Below are 13,904 nucleotides of genomic sequence, written 5' to 3'. Positions count from 1 at the left end.
GCAGCACAATGATTTTCGCGATAGCTTAAATAAAAAAATAAATAAGTAGTTCGTGAAAAAACTTGTTTTGGTGGGATTCGAACCCACGACTCCGTATCGCTGGTCCGGCGCTTCAACCAACTAAGCCACAGAACGGAATAGAAAGTCAAACTGGAATCGAGACACCACGCTAAACGGGTCCGTCTTTCATAACTTTATCTCTCCTCCAGTTCATAGATGTCAATCTCCCGCACTCTCGCGGTCTACGAACAACAAGTGTGAACGTATTGTTTTCAGAATGCATTGTCATTAAGGCCGGACGGGACGGTGGTTGAATCGTCCGCCATTGCTCTGTTGCTAGTAAGATGCAAATCTCAATTTCTACTTCATATTATTGACTAGAAATTTGATCGTTCATTTTCTCACTTGTGGTGCACAATCGACTAAAGTTTCAGCTACGTCAGTGCAGTGGAAATTGATATTTGCTTCTTCAAAATCGCGAGGCAAATTGTTAAAAAGAGAGGGAAGATAGGAAAAATTACACGTCGTCCCTTGCGGCCTTAACAATGATTATTTCCCTTTTCCAGCTATACCAGTCGGATAGTTTCAGCCATACTTGTCAGAAAACAGAACGTACAAAACTCCATACGGGGCTGAAGACATTTTAGACTAATTGTGCTTTAGATCCGATGGCCTGCACTCTAAGGAGATCTTTGAAATCCTCAAACAGACTACATTAAACTACATGATTCATAATTCTAAATATAATAAAATAGGGATTACGCTTCATCTATAAGATGTAATTGCCTATACACCAAGAAGTTACCTTTGACAGTTTTTTTTCATAGCTAGATAAAACATAAATGTATGAGCCTCAAGTTCCTTAAAAATATACCTTAAAAAGTCCTCCCAAGATTTCTCAAGAAATCCTTCCATAGATTCTCCTTCTGCAGATTCTTGGAAAAAAAATCCAGGAATTCCGTCCAGCGGTAATTTAGGCTCCTACGTTGTGTCTCCAGTACGTTGTGGGGTATCCAGTTAGTCTAGCTTAATTGTCCAATTTATGCTTTGATTGGTTAAAAAATATATTTCCATGCTTAATGGCTTGCAGTCAAAAAAGCCCAAAATCGCATATTTTGCCCAATAAATTGAGGTATAGCTCAAAACTGTGACGTGCTGGAGCAAATCTGAGCCCGGATTCGGATTCAGCGGCCCAAAATCTATCAGAGACACATAAGTTTGCTCTTGTTACAGATCAAAAGTTATTTTTTGTTACACTGTGTGGTGAAATTACGAAATAAATCCACAGAAATTTCTGGTGCAATCTCTGGAGGAATTATTGTTTCCTAAGGATTCCCAGGATGTCCACAATAGATCTAAAAACTGGTCGCAGTGGAAAATGTACCCAACAGGAAAAAAAAAGATTCCTAAAGGTATCACTGCATACATTCGAACAGGAAGTTATGGATAAACTACTGGAAATACGTTTGGATGAATTTCTGGAGGAAACTTTTAAGAAATTTCTAGAGATATTAGTGGCGATTTTTGAACCCACTCACAATTTTAAGTGCACAAATTTCATTTATTAAAAACAAAAACAAGCGCACCGATTTCTTTTATTTTAAGCTTATTTAAAGTGAACCAAAACAAAAAGATAATTACACTATCTTTATATATATACTTCTTGAGATTTGTGCATTTGATCTTTTTTGGTATGATGAACTAGGATTCCAAGACGTTTGTCATCTCTGTAGGAATACTCCAGAATAAATCTCTGGAGTAAAACCCAAGGTAAATCCAGAAAGATTCTTTGAAGGACCAATATTTTAATTAATTCCCGGTTTAGTCTCTGAAAAAAATCTGGGGAAATCTCTGGAATTAATTCTAGAGGAATTTATAGAGGAGTTGCTTGAGTGGCCTGAGACAAGCTTTTGGATTAGTTCCTGATAGGATTTTAACAACAATATCTTAAAAAGTCCTGAATTAATTTCAGCAAAAATCTCTAACATAACTCATGAAGGAAACTCTTCAAGTGGAATTCTCGGAGTAATCTCTTGGAAAAATATCAGGTAAAAATCTTGAGAGAATCCCTAGGCTGATAACTCGGAATAAAAAATTGAAGCATTTCTTAGAGGAACAGAAGAACAGACTTTATGGAGGAATTCCGAAATGTGGTAGGATTCTTGGAAAATCTCTAAAAAAAATTCAAGTCTAGTCTAGTCTACACACACACAGCCATTCATTGAAAGAATCCTGGAAAATGATAGGATCGACTACTCCTATCATTTTTCACGTCATTATTAATGGTTGCAGTGCATCAGAGATGCATTACAAGCATTTCAAGCGGCCAGGCCTACTGTGCAGCGTTGGTATTGTTATTGAAATCAGAAAACGGGAACATCTCGTACCAACCGTTCCTTCAAAAGTGATAATAATGTACCGCATCGTTGGGAGTGACTATGCTAAGAATGTTAACGTCACTCCATGTCCTTTGGAATCCTGGGATGGGACAACGGTATTTACCCCGTATGCCCTGGCTCTCAAGCCTAGGCTTAAGCGCCTTTACCCGCTTTCTGAAACGAGATTAAAAGTTATGGTATCCAACCCTCCCCAAAAAAACATTTACCTCTAATACTTGAATGTCACTGATATGGGTACAAATACAAAAAATAAGTCAGAAAGATCTCACCATATTGATTCTTATTGGAGTCCTGAGCATTGTCCTTTTATCACGGACATTCGGTTTATCCTCGGCAATACGACAAGATTTGTTCAAGCAACTTCAGATAGAATCAGCATCAGTAACACGCTTTAGCAATTTCACCTTATTTAAAGTCATTAAAAACACTTTTGTGGGTGACAGATTCCTCTCATCAACCAAAAATTATTACTTTGAAGTCCTCATGCTCTCAAACTTTCATCATTATTCGGTTTATAGGGATCCGATGAAACCAACGCAAATTGCGATAGACCCATCTACACCACAAAATAATACACGGAGCAGGACGTGGGGCAGGACCACTTTCGTACGCGTAAAAATATTAGCTTGGCAACAAACCGTAGCACCACTAGCCAAATTACAAAGAGAAAAATAACAGTTCATACCACTGCCGCATATACTCTCCAAATCCACCCGGCAGAATCACTTCTTGGAGTAACAATTTTATTCTCCGCCGGATGGCGTAGCACCACCAAAAATTTTGCTCTCTGACCGGCGGAATCAATTAATAATAAACACGGAAACGAACAAAACGTGACAGCTGGCTGAAAAATGCAGCCGTTTGCGCGTGCAGTCTACTGCGATCCCTAAACCCGCCCGCTCCTACACTCAGCGAAGTAAACTACCGAAATTCATCAAAATACCTTATGAAATTTAGCCATAATTGTAATGTATGGATGCCATAAGATTACCTTATGGAAATTGAACATGCTTATTATGACCTAATTACATAAGATAAACTTATGAAAAGAGCAGAAAAATCTCAAAATGATGCAGGCAGACTGGAATCGATCCATGAACGTCGAGATCACTGAGCTCGTGCCCAACCCACGCGGCTATCGACGCTTGAGAATATCGTGTTGCTAAATGTGTATAAAAGCCAAACTGTGAGTCGATTCTGCGTCATAGACCGACCTTATGAAAATCGTTCTGGTCGTTATGAATTGTTTAAAGGCCATTTCATAAGTTAGACCTTATGATAATCTTAGGTTTATTTGCCTGAGTGTATTGTGATGTTCGAAAAATCTCAATAAAAAAAATTAGAGGCATTCTTGAAAGCCAATACGATACCTGGAGTAATCCGGAGAGTTATTTTAAGCTATTCGAAGCTTTGCGGTCGTGCGGCTGGTGTCATAAAGCATTTCGTAGCATCATGCTAAGGGGTGCGGGTTAGATTCCCGCCAGCTGTCAGGAAAAGCTTGCGGCTATGCCACTGGGCGCTGCATGATAGTCGGCTGTCTAGTGTCGTACTTGCTTCAAAGAGCGGATAGCTCACTGGAAGCATTAAACGTGTCCGTGTCTTATAATTCCCAGAGCTCTGGAAGAGTTAAAAAAAGAATTGATACACAAATTGTTGTGGAATTATTGGATTTTTTCTTTCCGGAATTCCTGGTGGAAACTTTGGAGAAACTACTGGAGCAAATCTTGACCTACATATATGACAGTGATACAAAGCGAAACTGGACGAAAGAAACTGTGAAAACTGAAAAGTTCAAAACGGGCCGAATCGTCGGATAGGAGAAACATAACGGCTTACTACATTGAGAAAACCAAAATGGTTATAATGTTAAATAATTAAATAATTTTGAATTTCATGTTACTTTTCTTCCGGATCACCCTAATTCCCACCGATTCTTTCCCATTTCAGATGGTACACCCACAACGGTCCGGAACCGATTCCCGTCTCATCCGGGCCACGGATACGACTGCTCGGGCCCGTCCTAGCCATCGAAGCCGTAACGACCGAGGACGGCGGTGTGTACAAGTGTTCCGCCTCGAATGCCGGCGGTGAAGCCAGTGCCGATTTGCGGCTAACGGTGTCGACGCCGATCCACGTTGAGATATCGCCAAACGTGCTAAGTGTTCACATGGGTGGAATGGCCGAGTTCCGCTGTTTGGTCACGGCCAACGGGATGACGGCCGGACCGCAGCACATCACCTGGTTCAAGGATGGCCGCCAGCTGCCCAGTTCGGGCAGGGTGGGCGACACGCTGCAAGTGACCGGTGTCACCAAGGAGGACAAGGGCATGTACCAGTGCGTCGTTCGGCGGCAGGAGGGCGACTCGTTCCAGGCGTCCGCCGAACTGCAGCTTGGTGGTGAGTAGTTTTTGAGAAATTTCAAAATGTTCACAAAAAATTCAAATTGTCTGTTGTGTTGATGTCAAACAATATAAGCTCTTTTCCAGTTATCCTTGTTATGTAAATTTCTATAATATATTTTTGTCACTATAAACATTACCAATATTCCGTCCCTCGCTGAAATCGCTTTGTTACTATTATTCAATTGCCTAGTATTATTTTTACGATCAAGCGTCATTCGACCAAATTATCGGAATAGACTTGATCAGAAGAATCTTAAAAGCATCACTGCATCGCAATAAGGTTAAATACACTGCTACTAAATCCAAGCATATCTTCATATTGGCCATACGCCAGCCGTTGACAATTTTGAAACCATCAACTCTCTTAGGCCTCATTTTCCCTTGGTTCCACGGAGACCGAAACAGAGTCACTAGGAAATCAGAACGACCTAGTATCCAACATGGTGCATAATCCCCGGAGCAAACGTACGTTCTAATCTGCTTCTTGCTGCGTTTGTCGACCGGGTTCCGAACAACTACATTTCTCCCACGCAAACGAGCACAAACACGTCGTTTGCCTTTGGGGTCGCACACATTGCGCACGGGTCGGTTTCCGGCCACAGCGGCACCCATAGAGCGCCCTAAGCAAATAACCGAAGCCGTTTATTTATTTACCTAATTTTAATGAAATCCAATTTAAATCCAGCTTAATTAACCATAAACTGCCTTCGGTTATTAAATGGGTAATGAGATTCTGAATTTTTCAACTGTGTGCTCCAAAAAGCCGGTGCCAATAATTCGGCATGAAGACATCATCCCTAATGATTAAGACGGAACAGGCGATGCCATAAGGATAAGAAAATTCAACCCAAAATAATCATTGCCAGCGGGGGAGCGGTGGCAAAGCTCACAAACCACCGCAAGCATCGCCGCCGAGGTGCAGCCTTGCCACCAATGATACCAACGTGTTTATTATAAATTTGAAAAATTAATTCTCACCCCAATCGCAAACCCTAATTCCGTGTCCGTACACTTTTTAATGATGATAATTTTCGACCAGAGCTTAAAAGGGCATCATCGTCACATCCTCCATCCGTGAAATTCTCGTTTCAGATTTGTTTTCCCTCGTTATGAACGCAGTGGTCGAAAAGAAAATACGGAGTAAATTTTGGCGGATTTCATAAATACTCCATAAATCATTTTATGATTTTCGTTTGTGAAAGCATTAATGGAGAAATTCTTGAAGACAGCTCAATTTGCAAATAAATAGAGGACTTTTCAAATATATTTTCGACGGAAACTATTTCGAAATGTCTATAGGAATATCTGATGGAATTGCTATTCTTTTTTGCATATTCTCTAACAGAATTCCTGAAAAAAAACAAGGATCAATCAATCGGGTTAAAAAAGAATTCAGGGACAATTCGTAGAAGACTACATAATCCAAACTATAAAACCTAAAAGAACTAATGAGGTAATTCATAGAATCCATAAGTGGTATTATGATGAACATCCTGGCAGAATTTCTGGTGAAAGTCCTTCCTTCCTGGAAGGAATATTGAGGGAATTTTATAGGCATTCCTTAATAGAATTTCAATCGAGATTATCTATTCTGTAAGAGCTTGTAACAATTTACATTAGATTATTGCAGCCATTCCATGAGAAAAGAATAGATTCGAAAAGAAAAGTTCTCCGATATTGCTCATATGCGGTAGGAATGATCTCTACCAAAATTAATTAAATTTTTCCGTATTTTTTTTTTTTTGTTTCGCCATTAGGGTGGCCATTTCAAAAATACGGTGGCCAAAAAACGGCATTTCTCATTTTTTTTCTTTATAATATTTGAACTATCATCACTTTTAAACCAACTGACCGATTTGCAACTTTTTTTCACGAATAAAAAAATTAGTAGTAGGTACTAGATTTTATAAAAAAAAATACCGCTTTATAATGCAAAATTATCAAAATATCAGTTTTTTATGATTTTCACAATGTTGGACCTCAACCACTATACTTTTCAATATTTTTAACAAAAGTTTAACTATTCTTACATCAGCCATTCCATAGAAAAACGATATAGTGTATCTCCGATTGTCGTGAAACTTGGTGGGCTTGTAGTTCTTCGGAAATAATTAGACCCGTATTTTTTTTATTTCGTTATTAGGATGACCAATTTTCATATAGGAGAGTCCAAAAAAATTAAGGTTTTTCAAAACTAAAAATTTTCAAAAAATCGTAATTTTTGAACCAATTGATTTTAAACTTCTTTTTTTTTTTGTTCGAAAGCTATTGAATTGTAGTTTTCAGGGAAAATACGTTAAAGGGGCTAAAATGTAATGAGTACTATAAAATATGCAAATATATTAGTTTTTTCACGTTTTCATTGTCTTGGGACCAAAGAGGTAGCCTGGTTTTATATTTTTATCAGAAAATTCAGGAAATTTGGCGTAAAAATCAGAGATGTATGTTTTTTTAGTTTTTGAGATATGATTTTTTGAATATAGAGAGTCATATATTTTAGTACTAGTTACTCTAAAATTGGTCACTCTAATGACGAAATAAAAAAATACGGGTCTAATTATTTTCGAAGAACTACAAGCCCAACAAGTTTCACGACAATCGGAGATGCACTATATCGTTTTTCTATGGAATGGCTGACATAACATATAAAAATTAGGGATGTTCTTTAGGTCGTTTTTGAGCTGCATTTATTGAAAATTTCAAGTTTTGTGCTCATTTACAGACGTATGGAATGACCATGCATTTCCATCACTTTAAAAATGCCGTTTATTATATTTATTCTTTTATTTTTATGTAAACATACAGCCCATCGGCCCCTTGGTGAACTTTAGTAAGTAAAAAAAAACAGCGAATTCGCCTGATACAGAGTGATAATACTTCAAGAATGGCTTCAGGCATTTATTCAGAAGTTCCTTCTGAAATCCTCCATAAATTACTTCTGATTTTCCTACGGGAGTTTCTTTTAAGTTCTCTCTCAGATTCATTCAGGAGCTCCTTCTGGAATTTATACAGGAGTGGCTTCAGAGAGTGATCTAAGAGTTCTTTTTAAGATTTCTCCAGAGGTTGCTTCGAGGGACCCCCAGATGTTCCTGCTGAAATTACTCCAGTAGTTTCTTACGGTGTTCTTCCAGGAAGTATTTCTGAGAATCCACAAACAGTATCTTCCTGGATTCGTTGAGACGTTCCTTAGTTCCTCCAGCAGTTCCTCCTGGTAATTCTTCAAAAGTTTCTTCTGTGATTTTTCAAGGAGTTCTTTTTAGATTCCTCCAGAAGCTTCTTTGAAGATTCTCTCAGGAGTTCCTTTACGGGTACCTCCTGGAGTTGCTTCTGGGATTCATCCTAGATTTACCAAGATTGACAAGAAGTTGCTTCTGGAATTTATCCAAGAATTCTTTCAAAGGTTCCTCTTTCTGGCAATTACAACCCTGATTTCTTCCTGTACTTCTCCTGAAGCTCCGTCCGGAATTCACTCCTTACTTTTATGATTTCTTTAGGAACCTTCTGAGATTTTGCAAGAAGTTCCTTGGAGTCTTTCTTGGGTTCCTACAGAAGCTCCTTCGAGGTTCCTCTCAGGAGTTCGTTTACAGATACCTCCTGGAGTTCCTTCTGGGATTCATCCAAGATTTTCCAATATTGACCAGAAGTTGCTTATGGTATTTATCCAGGAGGTCCTTCAAAGATTCCACTTTATGGGAATTCCAACCGTGATTGCTTCCGGTATTTCTCGTAAGAATCTTGTAAGATTCTTTCTTGTAAGAATCTTGGAAGAAATTTCTTGTGAGAATCTTGGAAGAAATTTCTTGAGAAATGTCAGAATTTTCAAAGGAGTGATATCAGAAGAAATACTTTGAAAAATCCCAGAAGACTTTTGAAGAAATCTCAAAAGAAAAGAGTGAATTCCGGAAACAATCTAGATTGAAATTCCCAAAAGGATGAATCTTTGAAGGAACTCTTGGATAAATCCCAGAGGCAACTTCTGGTCAATCTTGATAATCTTGGAGGAATTCCATGAGGAACTCCAAAAAGTTTCCATGAAGGTACTCCTGAGTGAATCCTAGGAGGAGTCCGTGTAAGAAGCCAAGAAAGGCTCTTAGAAACTTGAGAAATTTCAGAAAGAACTCCTTGAAAAATAACATGAAGGAGGAATTCTCAAAAAATAAATCATAGGGAACTTCGTGGCGAATCCAGAAACACTCTTTTTGTGGATTCCCAGAATTAATTGCTGGAGGAACACCAGAAGAAACTGCAGAAGTAATTTTAGTAGAAACTTCTGGGCGTCCAAAGGGAAGTATTATGAAAAGTGAATGTACCTCAACTGTTATTTCCTAGAATCATAGGTTTGGACCTCGAGTTTCCGAATCTGTACGGCTTATAATATTTCATCTTGTTTTTTTTTTTTGGTAATTTTGATTTTTTTTCCTATTTTCCCATACAAATGTCGAAAAAAGCTATTTTAAGGTCAATTTCATCCCATATAAAATGTATGGAAAAAAACCAAGATGAATTATTTTAAATCGCACATATTCTGAATCTAAAGGACCCAAAATACGGTTCTAGCGAATAAACTTTGAGGTTCATTCACTTTTCATAATACTTCCCTTTGGACATAGCGTGCCACGCTAGTGCTTCAGTAGTCACTGTGTATGTAGAGTTGTTTTTGAGGTATAGACTCAATTGGCTATTCCTTTAAGTGTTGCTCATATGTTTATGTCTACAAATGCTTTTAGATAAATTTCAAATTGTTGTGATGTATGGAGAACAAAACGCAATGCTGTAGTGCAGTTCATCTGAACTGTGGCACCATGTTGGGATCACGCTTAGGCTTGATTATTACACTAGAAGTAATACATCAACTTTCAAGAGTTGAATAGTACTGGATATATGCCATAATAGATCCAACAACTGGTCGCAGTAGCTTAGATACCCAACAAGGAATAAAATAGTTATTTATGTAGCGGGTTGCAAAAAGTTGATTTTTTCAACACGAGTCGTACATTTATAAATACGAAGAGTGCTGAGGCTTTCCACGAAGCAGCACGAAAAAAATCCATTTTTTTTAATTTTGCATTTTTGATTTGCATATAATTTTGCACAGCTGTTCTAATCAATATTAAAACTTTTTTCGGAGTCTCGACTAACTTTCAAACAGGACCTATGAAAAAATGGAACACATGCAAATGAAAAATCAATAAATGGCGGCTCTCAGAAAAATACACATTGAAAAATTTATTTAGTTTTTCTTCTAAAAAAACTGAATTTTGTTACTAAAAATTAAATATCTCAAAAAGCTATTTTTTACCTTCGTGATATTTTGTGAGAATAAAGTTCATTCTGTTAGCTACCATTTGTAGAAATTTCATAATGGTAAAAAATGTGCAAAAAAGTTATGGCACTTTGAACATTTTCGGATGTGTGTTTTTAGAGTGTATGACGAATTCACGCAAACTCGTTGTAGGGGTTTGGCAAAACTGTCTCAGAATCCGATGAAATTTCTTAGGTATAAAGACTATGTATTTAAAGCAAGATCGCATACTTTATTTTTTTTTTTTTTTATTTATCTAGACTAATATTTGAAAAGCGCTAAAGTATTTGACCGCTTTTTTACTCAATATAACTTAAAAATGACATTACCTACAAAAAAGTTATGAATGGGTGACTTTTAGATAATCATGTGAACTTTCATAACATTGAAAAATGTCAATACGCTTTGAAAGTTAAAAAATGCAAATAAGCAATATTATTTAGATTTGCAAAACATGACATTTTTGTAATTATTGAAAATTTTGCCATATATCGCAAGATGGGCACTTTTGAAGAAAAGCATTTCTGAGGTACCGTGATTTCGGGTGAAATTGATTGACATGAGGGTCATTTTTATTTGTTAAAAATATTGCTTTAAACTTAAAACAATTTGTAGAAAATGACCATCATTTGGCTGAAGAGTTATTGAATGATGAGTTACATGTTTTACAGTCAATTAGTCACATATTTCTCAATTAAATTCAATATTTTCCGTAATCGCGTGTTATTCGAATTTCAAAGACCCTTTCAAACTTTTGTGACCGTGGCTGTATCGCACATGTAATGAATATTCGAATGGATGCTTTTAGCTGCCAAGTATTTGCTAAACACCATTTCATCATCAAATTTTTTTATAAATATTCAAATTGCATTTTTTTCAGAAGTAACCACTTTTTCAGTATGGGAAGTGCATACTGTAAGGCGTTTTCTTGAAATTTATTTAACTTAAAACTTAAATAATTAAAATTGAGAAAACTCGTAAAAGTTTTGCGTAGCATTTCGCATTCTGGGTGGTTAATTCAGGTGGAAAACATATTTTTGGCACATGCAAAGGTATTTCATTTACTGATCAATTTCATCCCGAAAGCAAAATTATTGATTTTTAATTTTAAATGATATATTTACCTGTTGCAATAAAATGATTTGTAGTAAAACTTTCAATCTCGTTGACTGATGAGAATCGTGGTCGTACTTGTTTTATTGCTTTGAGTTTGACTTTCTTTGAGTGTTCGACTGTACGTTGGATGATATCTTTAATTGGCATTTCAGTCTAATTTGATCAATCAAAAACAGCTATATGTTTTCTTAATTCAACGTTTCGGTCCTTTTTGGACCTTTTTCAAGGATTCTGTAATGTTTGAGTTTGACCATATCGCTTAATATTCTAAAATTAGACGCCAAAAACTGTGAAAAGTGATAAATTGCATTCGAAATCAAGGTAGCATTAGTGGCCAATTTTTGAGAGCTCCTCCCCTCTTAAAGTATATTCTCTCATACCTAATAGAAGCAATATCATAAACTTCCCCTAAAATGCTACGTCTTTAATGGACGGTTCCTAACAACAAATACTTCATGTCCTCATTTTGTGTGTTTCTCTTCGGTAGAAAACAAAAGTTTTAATCCAGGGCGTTTTTTACAGATATTTTCATATATTAAATTAAACATAGCTTCATAGGTTTGATTCACAAGTCTATCTAATGCAAAGTATTTATTTTATTCTTCTATGAATAAGGAAACTTTTAGGTTGAAATTGGACTTCTGGTTCATATTCTGAATTTCTGTGTAACAGATCTGGTGTTCTGGTTCAAAAGAGAATCCTAAATTATATTCTTTGTATTGGATAGATTTATAATTGAAACATACACCGTGTCCAATAAGTTCATACAAAATCAAATTGAACTTAATTTATTTATTGAAAGGCCATCTAACACTGACCAAATACAGCATTTGTTTTGGAATGAATTGTCCTTTATCCTTCTCTGCTGATCGCTCTGCTGAGCAATGGTTTTAAGTTGAAACAAATTAGGTTCCTGTCCTCACTATTGCTAGTAGCAACTATGGCCATAAGAGAAAAAATACCCAAAAATTGGTTTGACTCAAAAAAAAAAACATTTTGTATTGTGCTAGATTCAGATAATAGCAATTTAATTACTTTGATCCATTTTTAATTTTATTCTTAATGGTTGGTGTGGGGTTTGGTTCTCCGAAATAGGATTAATTTAATTTCGGAAATGGGCATGTATTCCAAATTGACTTCAATTTATTTTTTAAGTTTTTTTAGCGTGTAGGAATCGATTTTTCAATATTTCAATTTTTACCCTTCTTACACCCATAAGAAGGGTATAAATATCGCTCGAAAAACCGACTTTCGATCCGAGGCCCGGAGGGCCGAGTCTCATATACCAATGAGCTCAGCTCGACGAACTGAGCAAATGTCTGTATGTGTGTGTGTGTGTGTATGTGTGTATGTGTGTATGTGTGTGTGTATGTGCGTTACAAAAAAAAGTCACGCACGTTTCTCAGCCGTCTGTCAACCGATTTGAGTTCTCTTGGAAGCAAATGAAAGCTACTACATCCTAGTAGAACGCTATTGAATTTTTTTTCGATTGGACGTTTGGTTACCGAGATATCTCTCGAAGAGTACTTATGAGTCATACTTCTAAACTTTTTAAGATTTTTGAACAAGTGTATCATAATAAATATTTCGACCGTTTGTCAATCGATTTGGGTTCTCTTGGCACCAAATGAAAGCTACAGCATCCTAGTAGATCGCCCGGAAATTTTATTGCGATTGGACATTTGGTTACAGAGATATCTTTCGAAGAGTATTTCGGATCTATACAACTAAACCTTTTGAGATTTTTGACCAAAAGTATCATAATAAATATCTTAGCCGTCTGTCAACCGATTTCGGTTATCCTGGCACCAAATAAAAGCTACAACATTCTAGTAGAACCCTATACCATTTCATTAGGATTGGAATTTGGTTACTGAGATATCTTTCAAAGAGTACTTGGGAGTAATACAGGTTAACTTTTTGAGAGATTTTTGACCAAGGGTACCATAATAAATATCTCAGCCGTCTGTCAACCGATTTGGGTTCTCTAAGCACCAAATGAAAGCTACAATATCCTTGTATAAGGCCCTGAAATTTTATTTTGATTCGACATTTGATTACTGAGATATCTTACGAAGAGTATTTCAATAAATTCTTTTTACCCTTCTTACACCCATAAGAAGGGTATAAATATCGCTCGAAAAACCGACTTTCGATCCGAGGCCCGTAGGGCCGAGTCTCATATACCAATGAACTCAGCTCGACGAACTGAGCAAATGTCTGTATGTGTGTGTGTATGTGTGTATGTGTGTATGTGTGTGTGTGTATGTGCGTTACAAAAAAAGTCACGCACGTTTCTCAGCCGTCTCTCAACCGATTTGAGTTCTCTTGGAAGCAAATGAAAGCTACTACATCCTAGTAGAACGCTATTGATTTTTTTTTTCGATTGGACGTTTGGTTACCGAGATATCTCTCGAAGAGTACTTATGAGTCATACTTCTAAACTTTTTAAGATTTTTGACCAAGTGTATCATAATAAATATTTCGACCGTTTGTAAATCGATTTGGGTTCTCTTGGCACCAAATGAAAGCTACAGCAACCTAGTAGATCGCCCAGAAATTTTATTTCGATTGGACATTTGGTTACAGAGATATCTTTCGAAGAGTACTTAGGATTTATACAACTAAACCTTTTGAGAATTTTGACCAAGAGTATCATAATAAATATCTTAGCCGTCTGTCAGCC

At 36.7% G+C, this 13,904-nt stretch overlaps 1 protein-coding gene across 6 annotated transcripts in view; it reads left to right on the top strand.

Moving 5' to 3' along the window:
• The window catches only part of LOC109430901 (cell adhesion molecule Dscam2), a 124,307-nt gene that overhangs the window by 16,564 nt on the left and 93,839 nt on the right, over window positions 1-13,904 (top strand). For 4 of the 6 annotated variants that reach the window (XM_062852671.1, XM_062852668.1, XM_062852670.1 and 1 more), the window contains exon 2: window positions 4,347-4,795. In XM_062852671.1, the coding sequence (XP_062708655.1) occupies window positions 4,567-4,795 (229 nt within the window). In that variant the 5' untranslated portion in view covers window positions 4,347-4,566. Of the gene's footprint in view, window positions 1-4,346; window positions 4,796-13,904 lie in introns of those variants that run through there. The other 2 variants (XM_062852669.1, XM_062852666.1) reach the window with 1 other exon arrangement.

This window comes from Aedes albopictus, chromosome 2 (assembly GCF_035046485.1).
Source record: "Aedes albopictus strain Foshan chromosome 2, AalbF5, whole genome shotgun sequence".
NCBI classification, from domain to species: domain Eukaryota; kingdom Metazoa; phylum Arthropoda; class Insecta; order Diptera; family Culicidae; genus Aedes; species Aedes albopictus.
The sequence above is the reverse complement of the archived record's forward strand: the minus strand, read 5'-3'. Positions and strand labels throughout refer to the sequence as shown.